We start from the raw sequence: 22,096 nt of genomic DNA, 5'->3' as shown, positions 1-22,096 counted from the left end.
ATTCTTTCTTGACCACGTCATCAATAAAGCCGGAGAATACCATGTGAAAATTGATATAGACATGAGATGTTAGGGACTGTAAGAGATCTTATATTGTATATATGTAGCTAGTAGCGTCGGATAGATATACGGAAACTTGTTGTTCGACAAATCTCTTAGAGAAAGAGAGGTGCACTCCTCTCTATATATGTTCATGATGATCTTGTGTAACTAATGGTTCCTTCATTTTCTTACTAGCTAGCGTGTCGAGTTCTCTCTATATGTATAGTAGCTAGCACCGACCAAGTACGGAGATAAGAGAGGTCACTTCTCTCTATTAGCTAGCTAACACAATATATGAAACCCCTAAATTAACCATCCAAAAACCCCTAACCCCCCCCCCTTCAAAAAAAACCCTGCTCCTGTCATATGCTGACGCGTGGATGCCTTTTGGTCCCGGTTGGTGTTACCAACCAAACACCAACCAGGACTAAAGGTGCTCCTGCCTGGGCGCCCCGTAGCGGCCACGTGAAGCCCTTTCTGTCCCGGTTTGTAAGCGAACTGGGACTAAAGGTTTTGGGCTTTAGTCCCGACCCTTTAGTCCTGGTTCCAGAACCGGGGCTAAATGGGCCTCTGGAACCGGGACAATGGCCCGTTTTCTACTAGTGCAACAGGAAGATTTTGTGGCGTGGCATTCCACTAAGAGTTATTGTTTCTCAGTAAGATCAGCTTATGACATAGAGTGGGAACACCAGTTCGGATCGAGGATGAGGAGAGAGCCAGCAGAAACTTCATCACATAACCCTGTTTGGGAGATCCTATGGAAGCTACAAGTTCCGAGCAAGATAAAAAATATGTGTATGGCGTGTCCTACATGGAATCATACCTAGGGTTGGTTTATTGAGAAATAGACACATCAGAGTCTCTCCAGAATGCCCGATCTGTCATTCAGGGCCGGAAGACATACGTCATCTCGCCTTCACATGTGCACGGGTGCGACAAGTATGGAAATCTCTGGGGCTAGATGATCTCATTGATTCTACTCTTCTCACAGATCGCTCGGGTTCAGTCGTATTGGGAACTACTCAGGATTCCGATTAAGAAATCTCCGGTCTTGGGACAACTCGGGCTCCAAGAAACCATTGATGTGGGAGCATGGTACATATGGTGGGAACGTCGTAAGGCTGTCAAGGGTCGGATGGTTAAAACTACAGCGAGCACTTCTTTCGCAATCCAAGCTATTACTATAAATCATGCAGTTCAGTTCAGCCAAACACAACAACTCGTGAGGTAAGATGGCAACGCCTAGCTCCAGGCTGCTATAAACTGAATGTTGATGCCTCTTTCTTTGAGGATGGAAGCGGAGCTCCTGCGGCGGTCTTGCGGAACCATCGAGGAGAAGCTGTAGCGGGGGTATCGGAGTTGATTGATAACACACTTGATGCACCGTCCGCTCAAGCCAGAGCCTTACAGATGGGTCTGCAGCTGATTGATGGAGTTGGACGTCGTAATGTCCAAGTGGAGACAGATTGCCTTGAACTTGTGCAAGCATGCAATGGGGAGACTGGAATTCTGAGCCCTTATTCAGCTATACTTGCAGATTGCTTTCACCTTGCTCATGGTGTCCCGGAGATATCCTATAGACGACGTTGTCCTAGAGAGGCAAATAAAGTTGCACATTTCTTAGCTAGCCATTGTTATGATTCTAAGATTCGTGAAGAGTGGATAGATGAGATGCCCTCCTTCCTATTACCACATGTACTCTTTCATGTAACTCTTCCCCAAGTTGAATAAAATGCCAGAAGGCCTTTCCTTCAAAAAAAAAGTGTGGGAGCTTTTCTTGTGTGGAGGAGGAAAGAGAAGGCGTAACCCTTTTTTCCCGACAAGACTTGTGATGTACTCCCTCCGTAAAAAAATAGTGATCTAACAATCTTACATTTCTTTACAAAGGGAGTAATATGTAAGGCATTCACTCGCATTCATTAGGGATAGACTAGCGGTTTAATTAAACTTGTCGTGGCCAATCTAGTTTATCTATGGTGCATAATTTGGGGAAACGGTCTTCCTCGAAGGACTCGTCATCCTCGTCCAACCCATCGTCATCCTTTCCATGGCGCCAGGCTGCTCGGGGTTGTAAAGTTTTAAAAGGGACTTTTTTCTGCCCTACCAATTTCAAACAATAAATGTGGTCATTTCTTTTGTTGTTGTTGTTGACACTAGACATGCACAATACATGCAGTCTGATTTGTTTTTGAGGATCCGGTTAGCAATCTCAAACCTTGAAATTGATTTGTTTTTTGGGCAAAAGAGATCTGCTACGCTGCTCAACAAGATCGGTCGGCTAGATGCAACGTCTTTCTAGCCAGTTTCTGGTTTCATGCTTGAGAAATATGCTACGCTGCTCAACAAGATCGATCCATATGAATGTGTAGAAACTTTTTCAGAATTTTTAAAACTTCAAAATATGATTATCAAAATTTTAAAATAACCACCTCCATGGAGGTGATTTTTTTAAAAAAGTAACAAAAAATCCTATTTTGAAGTTTCGGAAAATTCTGACAAAAATCATACATGTTCATATGGATGTATTCCACATGTGTGCAATTATTGAAGATGATAGTATGTTACAGTGAGAGCTACACAAAAAAGACGAAATCAAGATTCAAAGCTGATGAACAGTATAAACACTGTTCACCATTAGAAATGCAGGAATTCTCTTTTTTTGTAGCTCTCATAATAATGTATTTCATCGTCAGACTTTATACACATGTAGAATACATCCATATGAATGTGTAGAATTATTTTCATAATTTTTTGAAACTTCAAAATGTGATTACCGATTTTGTCAAAATAACCAACTGCATGGAGGTCGCCCGCCAAAAGCCCGCACTCGCTAGCTAGCTTCTGTCATGCCCGTGACTACTCGTGGACGAATCAAGAGCTAGCTAGCATACGCTCCTCCTCCCATCTTTCATGTGGCGAGTCTCGGCCCACGGGGTCCACATCAACGGATCCTAGGCGCTCACCAGCTCTAGTATTATTTTACATTATTAATTATAAGAAACCCCTTATCATACTTTTATTTCAAAAGGGGGCATATAGATTTACGATAAATCACATGGAATTTGTAAACCTCATATATATCACCCATTGCAGTGCCACGACATTTCAGCTATGGTTCATCTCTGCAATCCTAATGTGTTTCCCATCAGGGTTTTTTACCAAAGAAAAGGGATAAATGCCATAAAAAGTAGGCTTAATTAACTTAATAAAATAGCTGAACTGTGTAAGTTCCAAGTAGCATCAACATTGGGACTTCACCAAGGGGGCTTGCACATTATTGTTACTTCAAATACCTTAGTGTTCTTGAATGATCTGTTGCATCTCAAATTTACTTGGTGCCTGTGAGAAAGATTCTGATAGAAGAAGATGTAGTGTGATATAATCGTTAGAGGCAATAACAAAAGCACGTTTTAGTTGTGATGTTTGTGCCATGCATTGTGCTGGTTCAACAGATTTTTATGTTGCTTAAGCATGCTACTTAATTACTACACTGCAGTAACATCATTCATATCTAATGAAACACCAATTTTGTGTATTGATCAACATAATACATCTCAAGCGAGAGGTGCTGGCTAGAAGTATGGATGTTTCTGTCTTTTCATGATGTACCCCTAGTGAAATACTCCCTTCGTTCCAAAATAGATGACTCAACTTTATACTAACTTTAGTATAAAGTTGGGTCATCTATTTTGAAACGGTGGGAGTATGTGAGAGGTTGTGAGAAAGAAAGTAGGCCAAGGATGGGATCCCACATACACAAAGAGAAGTTTTTCCCCATATTGGAGATCAGTGTTACAAGCCCGGTGTCCTAGCTTTGAAGGTGTATCCAGCCTATGCAAGCTCAGATTCTTGGTCTGCGCATAAACATGGACAACTCCATGTCTCTGTGAGTAACTCAATAGCCAATGGATCTACTCCAAGTCCAAATCATAAACTTGGTCCAGTGCGAAGAATCTCGCCACTTACAAGCAATAATCAACCCTGAAGGTGCTTTGTCACTGCTGCTACTGCTGCATTTACGCTCTTGAAGGCGCTAAAGTAGAGCAGAAAGGTATGCCATGAGTTTCCCTCTTCCAAGTTTTCTGAGCTTCTTTGCGATAATTTGGCTCCTCCCTATGGTCATTTGGACTCACTTTCCCGTGTCCTTAAGCAGTATCTCTACTCCTAATGTCTCAGTTGGTAGGTCGCGTTCCGGGTTTTATTTTCGTCCCACCTTACCCGGTCTTTTTTGGTACTTCTTTGGTACTTGCCCCCACCTCCCGCTGACCCGTCACGAACCGACAAAACCACGTACCGAGTCCTCCACCAGCCCCCGCGCTCTTCGGGTCGTAACCACCGATCGCGCCCGAGACAAGCGACGAAAAAAGATCTACGTAAATTAACCAGCGATAAAAAAACCTACGAAAAATAACCAGCGAAAAAAACCCCGCACGTACTAGCGACGTCACATGCCCTCGAGCGAGAACGACTCGCACGCTAGACTCCCTGCCCTCGTTCGTCGCCGCCTTCATCCCTTCGCCGCCACCGCTCATCCCTTCGCCGCCGCCCTCGGTCTCACATCAATGGCGCCCCACTAGCACAACGAACCCGCCGCCCTTCTGGAGCCGAAAGCCGATCCATAGATCCCCATCTGGACGCGCACGTCCGCCTTCTTGGATCCATCGCGTGGATCCGCCGCCGCCGTCGCCGCGGAACCCCTCGGACGCCTCGCCTTCGTGGATCCATTGCTGTCGTCGCGGATCCACCTCTTCCTCCTCCGTTGCTGCCCCTCCGCCCCACCTGCCGGCATCGACCTCATCCAGCACGCCTACCTGGTCGGGGCCCCTGACTCGTCGTCCGCCACCTGGTCGTGTGCGTCTTGTCTCTTGGGACGCCGCTCCGACCCGATCCGGCGAGGAGGCAGCCTCCGTCTGCGGCAACGAGGGCGGCGTCGGCTGCGCGAGAGGTTGATGCCTTTGTTTCTGTTTCGCGCTGCAGGTCGTCTTCACGGAGCTCTGCAACATGCTGGATCCCGGGAAGCCGGCCTTCACCCCCAAGAAGGGCAAGCCCAGCGTCGTCATGTTCGTTGGATTGCAGGGTGAGTCTCACTGACTAACCTCGATTACTTGCTCTGTTTTTTGTTCTATGCATATATATGTACCACTCTGTGTGTAGTATTTCTAGACCATCTACAATAAACTTGATGTTTAAGCACATGTGATGCGCTCATAGGTGTCATGGGAACTGTATGTTTCATGTTTATCCAAATTGTCGTGATAGCCAAGCAAAATTGAATGGTCCAAACCTTGTTGAATTGATGTAAATTTAGGTTATCATTGCGTGTAGAATTGCGGTTAGGGTCATCAGTTGCCTTTCACCAATAGAAGCTGAACTTGTTTAGTTTATTGCTGTAATCTTATCCTCTATCTATGTGCTTTACTTCGTTAATTGTGATGGCAAGCAACTATAGCAGTCGGTATTGTACACACGGGAGCTCTCAATTCTGTATTTGGATGGATGGCAAGGTAGATACATTGTTTTGTCGATCTGATTGTGCCTCCATGACGGCATCGTGATGCCCACCGCCGAAGGCGCTGCGCCGCGACCAAAGGGGCACCCGGCCACGGCCGGGGACTCACTGTAGTTGAAGCACGCCATCTCGCCACCATGTATGTTGTGTGTTCTTGTGCTGCAGGTCCTTGGGGTTGGGTGTTCTTGTCACCACCATGTTCATGCAGGCACGAATTGGACTGAGAAATGCTAACAGAGGAGGAGAAGACCATGCAAGTACGTATGTGCCAAAATTGATAGATTTAACTCTAGGTATTGCATTATTTTGCTGCAATGTAGTAGTACTCTTTAAAGAATTTGTAGGAGATAGCAAAAGGACTAGATGAAGGATCCATTGATTTAAAAACACGTGGAAAGAATTCAGTTTTGTAAATATTGTATATACCCTTCCCCTGAAAAGTTTGACGTTGTTACTTGGGAAAAATGAAACTGCCCACAGATCAAATCCTTTGATACATTGATTACTTTTTAGTTATGCAAAGTTTAAACTTCAGTCATGCTTTATTGGTCGTTTTCCCCAATAAATATCTACCAACTGCAGGTCCTTGGGGTTGGGTGCGGCAACTCGCGGCTCGAAGACAATCTTTTGTGGTGGGGCGTCGCCGCCGCTGGCGGCACCTGCATAGACCGTCTCGCTGGGAACGAAGAGATGCTCCCCTGATTTTTTTTTGAAATGATGCTCCCCTGATTTGGAGCTGTAGAAAGGAGGTGGTTGCAGACACAAAGTGGGGACACACAACTCCCAGTCATAATATTCTTTATCTTGGCTCGTTGTTTGGGGATGGACGCATCAATCTGATCGCGCTCTCCTCCATGCCAAACGGATCCTTGGTTCGGAGGTGCGCGGCGCCGACTATGACAACCTTTCTATCGACGCAAGGGCAGTAGGAGCTCATGACACTGTTGATGCCACCACCATGCACGGGGTTGATGCAAGGCGGGACAAGTATGTATACCAGGCAAAGTACTCAATCTGTTTGGCATTTAGCTTTTTGATTCTGTTTTTAGTGAGCTTTTTGATTCAGATTATTTGTTTACCTGATGCCTTCACTCTAGGTAATCTGTTTGTCTGACATTTTGCTTTTTGATTCAGTGCGATCACTAATGGGGAGAACATAAAACTTCAATTGAGGGCACTGTGATTCTCTAGCTACATGTATCATGTAAGTGACGTCTTTCCATGAATCTTCTATTCATTATATAACCTCTCAGGCCCTTAGAAAAGTATCTCTGTTAACTCGATTTATTTCTGTTGATTCTTATAGAGCTTCTGCAGGAGGGCGTCACCTGCGGCATCACTTGCATCGACCTCTCACCGATCACCATCCCGAGGATGCACGACAGACTGGCGGAGCAGGGCACCAGTGATTGTTTCACCAATTTGCTCGACTCATAGTTCCCTTCCTCTCTCCACGCAACGTTGCCCATTGTTGCTAAGTTGTTAATTCATCAGGCCCATTATTGCGGCTACATAGTCTGTTCATCTTGCCTGCCTTCTTAGGAGAAACCAATTTACTGAAGGTAACTATTCTTTATTTACATTTTATTTGTTTCTTCCTCCTACTTGTACGATTTGCGTCGGAAATATTCTGACTACTTGCATGAATTTTAGACCCTACTTGCACAGTTGCTTGCATTTTGTGTTGAGAAACATCTGCTACTTAAATGTACATAATACTTGCAAGTTCTATTTGTTGACTGTGCCATGATAACTTTAGGCCTTTAGTTGTACAAAACTGCCAAAGTAGGTGACAACCACCTGCAGCTCAATCCTTGTTTAACTCGACAGACAAGCTAAAGTAAATGCGGAGCCAAGATAAATTGTTGTAAGCCTTTTACTGACTAGGAACGAGGGGTTGTAGGAAGGAACACTGCACTATGATATGCCCTTTGTTAGCTCTTTGCCCTTTTCTGTAACACTAGCCTATAGAAGGATGAATGGTGTCAAGCTCCGGGCAACAAGTAGGATTATCTCAGTAGTAAGCAGTCAGCACCACTATCTGAGATTGCACATTTACGACCATGGTGGCACACAGAAAAGGAAGGTTGGTCTGATGGCTGCTATGGCAGGGGCTGCTGCACCGGCTCGGGATGGTGGATTTGGAGCGATGCACTCAGATCTGACCCTGACAACCGCATTGTTTCTATGTCGCATGAGTTGCTATAGCTGGTCGTTGCATGAGGGCTATGCCGGCTGACGGCAGGGGGGGGTGACCTACACAATGTGCTTGGCTCTGATGGCCTGGGTATCATTGCATGACCAGATTTGCAAGCAAGCTCACTGATAGGAGATCAGGGACTCGAGCGAAAGCTCCGTGACCTTCTTAGAGGCATAGTCGTAGACATCTTCCTATCCTTTCATGTGCTTGGGCTCTCCGGGTGAGAACCTAAACTCCAGTTTTCTGGAGTGGGTGGCGGTGGCGTTTACGTCGTAACCATCTTTGGAGGCGTTGCCTTGGAGGGCCAGCCTTTGGATGTCGTGTGGGGCTCTTTCGTTTTCAAGGGCGGTGTATGTCAGGGCTGCGGCTCCGGGATCTTCTATTAAGTGTCGAGGCTGCGGCCTCGGGCAGTACTACGACAACAGCTCCAAGAGGTAGGGCTGCTTGTCGGCATGGCTTGGTGAGGACCTTGAAGTGCGGAAGCAGCAAGGTTGTCAGCTCCGTCAATGTGCCCCAGTCGGGACTGTTGGACGACATGTTGGGGCAGCGGCCCAGGATGTGGTGCAGCGTTCGTGGTCTATGTGCGGTTGGCCTGAGTAGCGTGAGCTGCGGGTAGCTGTATCGTTCGGCGTTAGTGCTCGAGGGACAGTGGTGGGGGTAGCGGCACCGGAAGGTGGTGCGGCGTTCGTGGTCTATGTGCGGCTGTCATGAGCAGCGTGGGCTATAGTTAGTTGTATCATGCGGCGTTGCTGCTTGAGGAAGAGCGGTGGCATGTCGGGGTTGTGGCGCGGGATCCGTTCGTTCGAGTTCCTTCTCTTTTGTTTTATCCTTTGTAATCTAATTTCTGCCTAACTACGGGCTAGAAAAGCTGTTGCATGATTAGGAGTAGAGATTTGTTTTCTGGAACTTGCTTTTAATCAGGATGAGTTATAGGCAATTACAGATTGATGACCTGCATTGCTGCTCATTACTGAAAACAAGTAGATTACCTTGCAAGCATCCAGGAATTCAAAAGCATGGAGGAAATTACCTACAAGCAGTATACAGAGAGACTGATTCTATAATATTCTTTTTGTTGTAGACGGAAGAGAAAGCAATATGAAGTTTCTGAGGCAGGTAATGTTCCTTGCATCCTTAGCTTAGTTTGATCCAATTTTATAGTGACATTGGAGGCCATGGATTCGTAGTCCTAATGCATTGTACTAAAATAAATAAATCCTCAACCATGTTTTTCAGTATGTTGAATTATGTGAGGATAGTTTTCAGTTTATACGCATGTCTATGAACTTTGGTTTCAGTCTAGGTAGGTCACACTTTGATTGGATATTTGACATGTCAGAAGACACTTGTTTGAAAAATAATACCAGCCAGTCACACCTGTTTGACATAAAGAATATGAAATATCTTCAATAGCTACTCCTTCAGGGAATCCTTTGCTTCTGGTATAGTCTCATATTCAACCTTCTGAACTGACATCAAACACATCCTCTGAACTACCAGACTGAATGGTGATTTTGTAGGTAAACTAATTTTAAGAAAAGTAGATTAGTTGCAACAAATATTTTAGTCTTTCACCCATATTCTCTTGTTTTCTGCAACTATTCCAAGATAGGTCCCATACTTTCCATTGCAATGCACATCAATTTCATTTGGAAACATACCATGGTCCAATTGTTTGTTTTCTTTACCAGTTTTGCATGGCCATTGTGTACAACCATGTTATCTGTTGCTTGATGAAACAAGAATATGATGTTTATGATTACAGACGAGTGAGTCATATCTCATGATGAGCCATTTCGCCTTCCTTTATGTAGTGTAAATTTAACCATTGACATATCACTCGGAGAAACATTTTTAGCTGGGAGAAGGAAGAGAAGAAGGGTGCTTGAATGGTAAAAAAAGTCGTCAATGCAACCCGTTGCAACTCACAGGTGTTCTACTGATGCAGAGGTACCTTTCCTTGCTTGGGAGTTATATGTGGTTCTGTTTGCTAAATCTGTTTTAGGTTTAGACTGATCTTGCATGCTTAGCTTTTTAGTGTATAACCAGTTTGTAGGTCCTACTATTTGATCACCGGATGCAACGGATGGGTGCCGGATGGCGTCTTTGGCGTTTCGTTGAGGTACGACCAAACTACACTGCAGTTCGGTCTAGCCAAAGTTATGCATGCTGTTTATCTCTACTTTGCGTGTGAATGTCCCTGAAACATGGTTTTGTTTGACTCTAGGTTCAGGACAATAAACATGATAACTCAATCACTGTTATCAGAACAAGGTATGCACACTGATGGCGATGAACCCAGTGACGGCGAGCGCGGGGGGCACGAGCACCAGGCTGAACAGCACGACGAGAGGCATCACAGTGCGACACCGACGAGGCTATCTACCAGGACGAGGCCGGAGAGGCCCGGCAGCATGCTGCCAACACTATTGTATGAATATGATCAAGTGGTGTGTTGTGGGTGCAGTTTGCCTGTATCCTTTTTTTATTTGTCAGGTTTCTGTCTTCCTGGCTGGATTGTGTCACTTCCATTTAATCAAAAGAGTTTTAGTTGTTCTCCGAAGACACATCTCACTCACTGTAATTAGGAACTAACTGTTGTTTGCCTCAAACATATACATGATCTATTGACTCCTACCAAAATTTCAGAACTACCCATGCAGAAAAAAACATCTATCGACTCTTAGCAACATCGACTAGCTTATTGGCATGGCAAAGGCTCTAATTTTCCATATATTGGAATCTTTTACCGCTTCAATGATAAAGGTGCAGATTTATCCTTTCCCCTTGTTTGATCTACTCTATTTACCTTTATTTATTAGTGGTGATGGTCTGCCGAAGTGTTGTGACTTATGAGATATAGCGGTCGAACTTCTGGTTGATCATACTGTAGTCAAAAATGAGAACAAGAAAGTTTTTTGACAATCTGTTGTTTATCACGGCATGGGACACATGTATATAGAGTACATTTTGAAGCTAAATGAATGAACGATAATGAACTCTAGATTTCTTGAGTATAGATTAATTATCTAGATTTCTTGAGTAAAGATTAATGTGCGTAAACTTTGCACCTTTAGCTCTCTAAATAAAACCAATGATGGTTAGCCTGATTTTTGGAGTTCTATTTGGAGCTTAGTAGGCTTGAACAAACTGAAGCTTATTAAGATGTTTTTTGGAATGTGCTTTGCTCTTGATGAGACAATTTTTTTTGGTAGCAATGCACGCGCAGCCCTGAGCCCTGGATGTTAGGCCGCGGCATCCCCGGCGATGGCGCATTAGGACCTCACCAAAGGTGAAGATGATGTGGCATGCCATCTTGCCGCCGGTGAAGGAGAGGCACCTGTTAATGCAATGGAGTGTGGAGTGCGGGGAGGTTGCATGCCCTAGATATGCTGGTAGGGTTTAGAGGGTTGGCTGGCGACGGAGGCGGCGACTTTTGATAGGGGGCGACGGGATAGTGCGTGACAACACTTGCTGATCATGGATGTCGGTGGCAAGTGGTTGGGCACGTAGAGGTGGGCGTGTTGATAGAGTGGATGAAGAAAAAGGTGGGCGGTGGGAGTAAGAAGAATAGTAGCACCAGCGGGTCGTCGGTGGTGGAGGAGAGGCCAGGGGTTGACCGACTCAAGTGCGGTGTGCGAGCGGTCATGGGCACCAGTGATGGTGGTTGGGTTTAGAGGGATGGATGGTATTGACGCCGGCGGAGGTGGCGACTCAAGCATGGGGCGGCGTTCGGTAACACTCACCGGCTATAGGGTGGCAGTGGCAATTGGTTAGGCACGAAGAGGTGGGCGGGTCAATAGGATGGACGAAGAAAAAAAGCGAAGAGGGAGGAAGAAGAACCATTAGCAGAGATGGATCGTCGTTGGTAGAGATGGGCAGTGGATTAATCGATTTGAATGTAGGGTACGAGAGGTCTCGGGTGGCGGAGATGGTGGCAAGGTTTAAAGGGATGGTCGGCGCAACATCCTGCAACATTTCTTTTGCATACTCCTATCCCGAGCAATCATAGAAATAAAAGAAATTTGTGGAACTATGTTAGAAATATCTATTTATGTGGAGAGATGAGGAAGAATGCAGCTCTCATGATATCATTTTCATCGTCAACATATTAGTAACATTGTGAGTATAAGAATGCTGGTTATCTGCATTGTCGCCCGTAGCAAATTGTCGCCCGTAGCAACGCACGGGCACTCTACGAGTGCATATAAGTTTTGTGAGGAGCGGCGTGGGCACCGTGAAGGTAATAGGCTGGGTGGCTGCGATAGAATCTCCTGTGAATGGTGGCTTTGGGTTCACCATCGCGTTCAAAGAAAGGCATTGACATGCTACACGGTGGCGAACATCGGGAAATCTCACTACCGGTAGTGCAACAAACTTCAAGACTTGCAAGTTATGATGAAACACAAATCCACAAATATCAAACACTCCAAGTAGCAGTCTTCAACAATGATACAACACTCGTGTGAAACCATGCATGTTTCTTAATTATGTACATATAATACTGTTGTGTGTTGTCCCTCTTCAGTTGAAATAGCGGTTTCCTACTACCCAGGTAGTTGGGGCTTCATCGTAGGGAATAGAAGAACCTCCTGAAAATTCACAAAAACCAGTAAGTCGCTGGGCAGAGAAATGCTGTGTCGTGAAAAAGAAAAGAACTACAAAGAGGGGTTGGGGGTGTTGCACAAACCTTGATGTTCTGCGAGTCCGTCAGAAGCATTGCGATCTGATCAATTCCCATCCCCCAACCGCCTGTTGGCGGCAAACCATACTCGAGAGCAGTGCCGAACGCCTCATCGAGCGCCATCGCTCATCGTCTCCCGATTGCCGGCTCTGATGGAAGCAAGGTTTCACAGAAGGGTACGCAGGTTTTCAGAAAAACGTGGCGATAGAAATTTAATCTATAGAAGGTTTCAGCAGCAAGTTTTGGTTTCTGGTTACATACCCTCAGCTGCTCTTCAAATCGTTGTCTTTGCACCAATGGATCATTCAACTCGGTGTAGGCATTGCATACCTATCAGGAGGTTACAGCAACACCAAATTACACTTCATAAATTAGGGGAAAATGTGCGGCATTAACGCATAGTGTTGCAGAATAGCAGAATTTACCTCATGCTTGTTGATGAATAACTCGAATCTTTCTGTCAGTCCTGACTGAGTCCTGTGGCACTTGGCCAGTGGGCTCATTATCTCTGGATGATTGATGATAAAAGTTGGGTTCACACATGTGGCCTCCAGGAAATGCCCAGTAATCTGATACAGAAGAAACTAGTATGCTCAATAGATGTTATGGAATGTTTGGCTTAATAGATTATGATAAACTCAACAGAGAAATCATAAGTTGCAAGATAAGTTAAACAAGCCAAGTTTTAACAAGTAGTTCCAACAAAGGCTGGTGTCCAGGAGACATGAATGAAACCTTGTCAAGCAACCGTGCTGTTGTTTGAGGCGGCGAGCATTTGATTCCATACTTCTCACATGTTGCCGCGAGGTATTTGTTAGCCTCGTCGCTTGACAAATCTAATGGAATGTCAAGCCCAGCGATAGATTTCAGTTCTTGCATCATATCTATCCTTCTACAATAACATAGAAGCTCCAAACAACCCAAGTGAGCGAACAACTTAGATAATATCAAATCATATTTCACAGGTGCAGTCATGATGTTCAGAAACCATATTCATATCTACTACCTGTAAGGAGGTGTGAAATCGATCTCTATGGGAGGGTTATCAGCTCCATTCGCATGGTATTTTATCTTAGTACTACCAGTCAGCTCCATCACCATACCTGCCATAGTTACCAAAACTTAGATACACAAACATTTCATAACAATTCGATAGGCATTTCATATGACGACTTTTCTAGCCCATCCATGCAATCAAATAAAGAAAACTAATTCCAGTGGTCCATGGATGCATCACTTGAGTAGTACTTGCTAGCCTAAGTGCAACACCTAACATTCAGCACGGTCTGTATGGGCTGTAAACATGAGCCAAATTTATGTACTGCTAAAAAAAGTACTTACTCGACAAAATGGTTTCAGTCAGCTCCATCAGGTCATTGTAGTCTGTATAAGCCATATAGAATTCACATGTTGTAAATTCAGGATTGTGAGTTAAATCAATCCCTTCATTCCTGAATTGCTTTCCTATCTCATAAACACGGTCCAAGCCACCCACGACCAACTGCTTCAGATAGAGTTCAGGAGCAATTCTCATGTACAGATCCATGTTTAGTTCATTGTGATGTGTAACAAATGGTTTTGCAGATGCTCCCCCGGAAATCAAGTTCATCATTGGAGTCTCGACCTGGACAATGACCCCCAAGATGGGAAACCATTTAGCCAAATAAGAGAATGATTTTCATTTTCTTAAAGAAGCACTTCAAAGAGAATGCATAATGGTTCAGGACCCACCTCCAAAAAGTTGCGTTCATCAAGGAACCTTCTGATGAAGGAAATGACCCTGGATCGTGTTCTAAAGATATGTCTCACTTGATGGTTTACCATGAGGTCGAGATATCTCTGGCGGTAGCGAGTTTCCTGTATATAGATGATAAATCGTTGGAACTAGCTAGGAAATTATGATCTAACATTCAAAACTGATCACAAGAACAAGATAACTGAAGTATGCACCCCAGCAATTGATGATATGGAAGTATTAAAGCATTACTGCCTTACTGGGCACTATATCAAGTTTTCAACAAAGATGACTGTATAGAGTGTGGTTGCAAAACTGAGTTTTGGTGGTCAAGGAATCATGGATTCATGGTGACACTAACCTGGTCCTTCAAAACATAAGCTTCAGTGTTCCTTCCTATTCCTGGAACCCAACAGTCAGCCCCTACCTTTGCTCTTGTTGTCTGTAAAATGACACAACATTTTAACACCTTATATTGAAAGGGTGTATTCACCTATTTTATGGATGTATAGGTAGAATATCTTGGAAAGCATGCTCTATTAGTTTCCATGGATCCATGAAGTTAAATTTGAGATAGATGGATCCAACATTAATATTTTCAGGTAAAAATGGACTGCATTGTCTTATCTGTCCTCTTTTATGTGTCTTAGTGAGTACATACCTATAAGGCTGACAATGCACAGTGTGATCAGACAACATGTACAAATCCTAAATATTATCTAAACTATCTCATAAATAATTTAAATTCTGAAAATGATGTGGCGTGACAGGACGGTACTCCCCCGAAAAGGAAGGTACATAAATTCTGAAGTGTGCAGACTTAAATTGGTGCAAATCGCCCTTGGTCGACTTCATATTCACGCCGTTCTACTTCTGGAGAAGTATGGGAGCAATTTCGCTAATAATGTTTTTCTACACTGTATGCCACATGTTGTATCATTAAAAAAACATGAATTCATAGATGTTCAGTGAAATATCTAAACATAGCTCTTAGAGTAGATTTGTTTGCCTATAAAGTACCTCTGTCCTTCCTTTCCTTTAGCCGAGGGATTGCTCTGGTTTGGTTGTTTATTTTCAGTGCTTGTCAGCAACAGCAACAGCAGTGGTGCTGTAATTTTTTGTGCTTTCTAGGTGTTTCTTGTAATACGAGTATGGCATCATAACATGGATCAGGAATATCTGTATAGTATCCTATCTTACCTTGCCAGCAACAGCAGTGCAACTCCCAGTTATCTGGTTGGGTAACATGTGGAGGCACGGGGAGAGCAATATTAAATTTCTGGCAAATATGCTAAGCTCGCCCCTGCTAATCCTACCTGATATGCATATCAAAATAAAGTATTACCATCCCAGGAAAAAATAGCTGAAAGGAAAGTCATCTTATACAGTTTGTAGTAACGTCATTTCCCAATCCTTAATATCAACTATAGTTTCAGTGAACAAAATATATATTATCGATGCAGTACAAGGTTCAAGCACGAGATAGTTTCATGAATATATATATATATATATATATATATATATATATATATATATATATATATATATATATATACTCTGTCTTAAGTGTCTATTACTCCCTCCGTCCGGAAAAGCTTGTCCCTCAAATGAATGTATCTAGCACTAACTTGGTGCTAGATACATCCATTTGAGAGACAAGCTTGGGACAAGTTTTTTCGGACGGAGGGAGTACAACAAACACATTTTTTTCATAAAACTTACAGTAGTAGAAGTACTCCCTCCGTCCCATAATATAAGAACGTTTTTGACACCAGTGTAATGTAAAAAACGCTCTTATATTATGGGACAGAGGGAGTACTATTTAGAAGGCAATCATTTGATATATCCCGATGACATTGCTTTACCTATCATAATTTATGTCTAATCAATTTCAGGGACTTCTCTAACATTGTTCAGGCTTTTAGACAGAAAAAAGATATAAACCTCAATGGAGGAACTGCTAAATTGGACAAGTACACAAGTTTACTAACCTGGGTATCCAATTATACCGACAATATCACCCCGCTTCACAACACTGTGGCACTTGTAGAATTCAGTTTCGGCCACCTCTGAGCAGCTAACAGAGAGATAAGAAACTAGAAATCACTTCATGTATTTGGTAATGGAAAAAATATATAAAGGAAAAGGTATTATAAATGACAAACAAAATGCATCTGATATGCTAATTTCATCATCTTGATCCAAACAATGCAGCAACTGATACCTGGCCCCAGCCATGACCTGAACCTTCACCCCATCGCCATAGAGATCATAAAAGAAGAGTTTGGATGAGGAAACTCTCTTGCTCATAACCCGCCCTTGCAGGCACAAACAAATAATGTCAGGAAGCAGAAAGCTTTGGCTGTGCTAATTACAGTTGCTTTCACATAGTAATAATCAATACCAGCCAAGCTTTCAGTGACAGTCAGCAAATGTTCGCCAGCACCCAAGCTGCTGTACTTGGCCACATAGTCTGGGATGGAGATGGCGACCTCGAACTTGTGCGGATAGGGCTCGACGCCCGCGCTTCTAAGCGAATCAAGCATCTTCAGCCTATTTTCATAGTATTGCTGCAGCAAGAAGCAGAATCAGCAAAGCTTCTTACTGCTGATAATTTTCTTACTGGTGATAGTTTGGAGAACTGACTGTGGGATCTGTTTCTTCACCGTCCCCAGCAGGACCATGTTGTTGTGGCAGGATGCCATCCCCAGCTAGATCCTATAAGAAGATAAACACCATTTGTGACCAACCAAGCTAAAAGATTTGGGGATGCGGCACAACTAAACCAACAAGCAAAAGAGAAAATTCGGAGGACTAAGATCATAAGACAACCGAAGTGGCCTGAGAGACGAGTTTCGAGGGTTACTGCCATCCGAACCAATGAATCGAGATTAGAAACAAGAAAAAGGACAAGTGCAGATGCTGATTGAAATACCATGTTGTCCCCTTCCTGTTCCATCAACTGCTCCATCTGCCTCCCCTCTCTCTCTCTCTCTCTCTCTCTCTCTCTCTCTCTCTCTGTCTCCAGCTGCTGCATCAACACCAAATGACAAACAAGCATGGCCAAAAGCAGAGCAAGAACACCGTCCAAGAGAAGAACAGGAGCACCACTCACTCGAACTTGTTGGATTCACCTGTAGGATGAAGATGAACTCGATCAAACCGCCGGTGATCCTTCCGCTTTGACTTCCTCCGCGGCGGCCGTGACCCCGTTTATATAGGGGGCACGGCAGGTGTGAGCTGATGCACCATTAGATAAAAGGAAGTTTCACGTTTCTTGGACTGGCCGCTGCTTTTCCCTTCTTTAATACGTATATCTTTCCTTGTGAGTGCTAGCTGACTGTACTCCTTATGTTACTCCGTGGTGGTCAAGTTTCAGGGTCTCATACTATATTGGGCATGGGAGACTTGACCTGAAAAGTCTCAAGACTTGGAATCCAACGACGTTAATACGTGATTCCCAAGTAACAGTATTATTCCCAACGCAGGTGTTCCAAAAGATGCAATTTCATTCCTGTGACACGTGTCGGAAAACCCCGTGTTCTGAACAGAAACATGTTGATCTGTATTGTGATGCCTGGGACAGTTACAGGTTCGAACATCATAAGCCTGAAGGCACTATTTATCTGCACTTCACTTCAAGGACTAAACAGCCGGCGGAAATCAGCTACTGATGATCGGCTACCGCCGTTCACAACAGCTTCACGCCGGCGGCTGTGAGAGAATCGATGACGGCCTTGACCTTGCCGTGGTACGTCTGGTCTCTCGACATGGAGACAGACACCGCGGGGATGCCCCTGAACAGCAGGCGCTCGCCGAGCAGCTTCCCGATCTTGGCCGCCGCAGCCACGCCCACGTCCCGCGTCGACTCCATGCTTGGCCTCAGGATCTTCTCCTGTGAGCTCGCTGCGCATGCGATGGTCGCCGATGGGGTGTGGATGACCTGGGCCGTCACAAAGTTGTTTGTGAAGTGCATCTTCAGAACATAGGGCTTGAGGAACTTGGTGATCGCAGGCGCCCTAGCTGGTGCAGGGATAACCATATCGGCTAGTTAAGCTGATCTGTGTAAGCCAGGAAATAGGAAAAGAGAGTTAGCCAAAAATACATCCAATGTTTCAGAAAACTGCGGAAATGGTTATTGTTAGTACACAACAAAAAATGCGGTATATGTTTCAGATTCTAACTCCAGGATTGCATATAAATTTATAATGTATCATACAAAGGGCATCCAAGTTTGATGCTTATAGTTAGTTGAATCGAAGGAAAGCATGTTTACAGTTTAGATCATCATAGTTCATTATTCTTGCAGTGACAATTCAGCAGTTGAGAACGTGACAAAGTGATCCAGTAAATAGTGATCAATTCAAAACGTATTGCTGAAACTGAAGAATTTTTTGTATGCAGCATGAAAGTTACTGTGTCCCAGTGTCCATAAGAATTTTTAGTCAGCACATACGTAGTAATACAGACACAGCATAACATTGTTAAAGAGTCTATAAGAGACTAGTTGGTTGGTCCCAGTGTCCCACTCTCAGCCTTTTTTTACTAAAGCTTTTATTCAAGACTAGCCGCAGCACCATTTAAACAAGTTGACATACTCCAAGGACTGAACTCTGAGGAGAAAATCTGAAAACGATATTACTAAATATGGACATAAAGGAGTTATTAATCAGGAAAAACATCTTTGGAAGGAACATCAAAGCAAATCCAGCATGGATGTTTTCTCATTTGAGACTTGCAGAACTTCCTAAAGATACCACAAGCAGGAAATGGAAATTTTACTTTAGGAAGATTGTATCAGGTAGACATGTTGTCCTTTGAATGCCACCATTCCCTTCTTCCGCAGCAAATAAAGTTGGGTGTAGCCACTGTTGGAAATTGCTTTAATCAAGAAGTATTTTGCTTTTACAGAAATCAATGAAATACAAAACTTCCACCAGGATATTCAATACCAAAAGGCAAAGCTAGGACATATTGCACTGCTATATATGCCCAGGGCTAAATTCCAGACTGAACTAGGAAAACCCTGGATATGGAGCTCTGGCGACTCGTCTGGCGACTCGCCGGGCACCCCGCCGGGCGACTCGCCCAACACACACATACCGGGCGCCGCGCTCCGCGACGCTCCGGCCACCCACCACCATGTCGTCCCCCCCCCCCCCCCCCCCCCGGCGACATCCCCGCCGCCGTGTCTGCTAGATCTAGTCTTGGAGGTAAACCTCATCCGCTCTCTTCTGGTAGTTCGTCGCTTGCTCGCCCCTGTGCCTCAGTTCCTCGTCCTGGAGTAGGGTTTCGTCAGCGCGTTCTTGCCTCCTTCCTCTCTCCTGTGTCCTACGACCCGGAAGCCGGCCCTGATCCCCCCAGCGTCCTATGGGTTGTTGCTCCGTTCCCTGCGCTGTGTTTCTTTGCTAGCGGGGTAGCGCGTCTCCTCTCCTACTTTTTCTGCGGTCCCGACGAACGGCTTGCCGTCACCCCCGGTCGCCCCCTGGTTTTCTCGGTTGCGGTGGCTAGCCCAGCCATTGCTGAATTCCTCGCCGCCGTTGGCCCTGGCCTCATGCACGCCATTAACCTTTCCCTCTTCGTTTCGCGGGGGGCGGCCTACTCTGCTGCGGCTAGGGCTTGCGCGCATACTGCTAGGGGATGGCGCCGTTGCCACCAACCGGGAGTTACTCCGCACGAGCCTAGAGCTAGGAAGCCTAGCCTTTTGGGCATTTGGTGCCCCGTCCCCTCAGGTGTTAATTCCCTCGGTTTGCTCCCGCGTCTCCCTACTATCGTATCGATCGCTGATTCGCCGAGAACTCCTGCTGGATCTCTCGCCCATCACGCGCCCGATCTCCCGACATCCTTGGTCGCTTCCTCGAGCGACACTGCGCGCGTCGGTAGTGCCTGTCCGCTGCGCATTGACTGCGAGGAGCGTGATGGCTCCGCGGCGGAGGCCGCTCCAGCGTTTACTGCCCCGTCTTTCTCGAGCTGCGGCTCGTACAAGGAAGCGCTTCTCTCTCCGTCTCGGGTGCTCAAACCTCCCCGGCGTCCGCCCATACCTCCCCTATCGCTCTCTGCCTTTTACCGCTGCCTCTCCACTCGCCACTACGTTCGCTCCTGCCGGGATCCCGTTCGTTGCCGTCGCTGCCGCATCTCGGGGCACCGTGCCGGCTCCAAACGCTGCGCCATGGCCACCCGTCGCAGCCTTCCCTCCCCCTCCGCTGCTGCTGCCTCCCCTCCTAGGCCGGCGACCGTTTCCTCTCCTCCCCCCCCCTCCGCCACCACCCCCAGCTCGTCGCCCTACCACCCCCTACCCATCTGTGCTCCGCCACGGGTCCAGTCCGCCGGCGACCAAGGCCTTGTTCGGCGAGTTTGAGCTCGGGGAGCCCAGCTCTCCGGCTCCTGCGTTGACTCCGGCCATCCCTGAGCCGCGTTTTCGCGACATCTCCACTTCTGTTGTGGTGTCGTCGCCTCCTCCTTCTCCTGCCCCGTCCTCGCCGGTGACCAGCCACCCGGAACCTGTCGCGCCCGCGCCTGTGCTCGGCCTTGCCGTTCCTGTCGCGGTCCTCGGCGGGGGCTCGGAGGCGGGCAGTGTTCCCACTTCCGTCTCGGGTTCGTCGGCCGTCTCGGAGTCGTCCAGGTCTTCTGGGCGCTCCCTTGCGGCGGAGTCCCTCCGCCAGGACTCAGGGGAGGTGTTTATGCCGGAGGGTGACTACGCGGCGGCCTTGCGGCTTGCGGTGGTCACCATCGAGCCGCCGAGCGCCTTCCACAACGACACGGCGGCGGTCCAAGCTGCTCTTCTCCGCAACATCGGCCACATCCTTCCGTAGATGATCCATCGTCGATCGGGGCCATGTATCTCCGCTTCGCCTCGCCGGCGGATCGCGAAGAAGCCATGCGCCATCAACCCTTCACGCACGAGGGCGCCCACATCGACCTGCATCGTGAGGAGTGGTACGGGCGCATGCATGTGCACGCTGGGACGTGTGCCCTCCTTGCCGCCACCTGCTTCCCCGCCGAGCACCTAAACCCGACGGGCATCTCGGCTGCTTTCGCCTCCTTTGGCAAAGTGCTGGAGATTGACCCTATGGTGCTGGCGGGGAGGGATCTAGCCACCGTTCGCGTGGTGGTGTGCCTCCGAAACCCTAGAGACGTCCCCTGTGATGTCTAGCCAATCGGCTGCAGCTGGGGGGTGAGGGTGATCTCTGTGTGGCCGGTCCGCGCTTGGGAGGCCGGTGACTCCTTCACCAGGGGCGGCGAATACATTCCGTTCTTCCGCGACCCACCGCCACCGTTCGCGCACAACCTCCCAGTCCTCCAAGGGACTCCGGCAGGGCACGGGAGGGGCGCTGGCGTGCAGGCCCCTCTCTTCCGCGGCTGTGGCCGTGGGGGAGGGCGCCACCTCGCCTCTGTGCTGCGTGTCCTGGGTGCTCCCCCCCTCCCTGACGAATAGAGGGGGTCGTCGGCTGGCCCCTGTGCCTGACTAGGGCTCCCGCCGCTTCTGCCGCGGTCCCTTCTCTGGGCGGTTCTTCGCTCCTCACCAGCTCCGGCAGCTCCCGCTCCGGGGTGACCATTGTTGAGCTGGCGGACGACGGGCCTGACAAGGGCGACCTCGGTGTGGCGGGAGACGCCAGGCACAGTGCTCGCCTTGCCAAGAAGGAGAGCGAGGTCTGGATCAACATTGAGAGCAAAGCGGTCCGCCTCAAAGCCTTGAAAGAAGCTATTTCGGGCTGTTCGCCCAGGCTCAAAACCAAGGTGGGCAAGGACAAGCTGCTGGATGCTGTGGTTGCCCCCCTGAGCAAGAAAAAGGTGGCGGGGCTGTGCGCCGCCGCTTCCATCCCATTCGCTGTGGTGCAAGACCACATTGATGATTAGCTCTCCGCTTGGGATCGGCGAGTTGTGGTGGTGCCGTTCTCCCCTGGTTGTCTGCCTTCCTTCAGGTCG

At 46.8% G+C, this 22,096-nt stretch overlaps 1 protein-coding gene, 1 non-coding gene and 1 pseudogene across 2 annotated transcripts; all 3 read right to left on the bottom strand.

Moving 5' to 3' along the window:
- Positions 1 to 11,989: 11,989 nt before the first annotated feature.
- Positions 11,990 to 17,434, bottom strand: LOC123070396 (lysine--tRNA ligase-like; annotated as a pseudogene).
- Positions 17,435 to 17,861: 427 nt separating this feature from the next.
- Positions 17,862 to 18,212, bottom strand: LOC123065536 (uncharacterized). The gene has a single exon (XM_044488794.1). It carries the CDS (start codon positions 18,210 to 18,212, stop codon positions 17,862 to 17,864), a length of 351 nt encoding a protein of 116 aa, XP_044344729.1.
- Positions 18,213 to 18,882: 670 nt separating this feature from the next.
- On the bottom strand, positions 18,883 to 19,000 carry LOC123073181 (small nucleolar RNA snoR104). The gene has a single exon (XR_006435634.1). It is a non-coding gene; the product is annotated as a small nucleolar RNA snoR104 (small nucleolar RNA).
- Between the last annotated feature and the right edge of the window lie 3,096 nt (positions 19,001 to 22,096).

Source organism: Triticum aestivum, chromosome 3B, assembly GCF_018294505.1.
Source record: "Triticum aestivum cultivar Chinese Spring chromosome 3B, IWGSC CS RefSeq v2.1, whole genome shotgun sequence".
NCBI classification, from domain to species: Eukaryota; Viridiplantae; Streptophyta; class Magnoliopsida; order Poales; family Poaceae; genus Triticum; species Triticum aestivum.
Note: the sequence above shows the minus strand (reverse complement) of the source record. Positions and strands in the feature narration are given on the sequence as shown.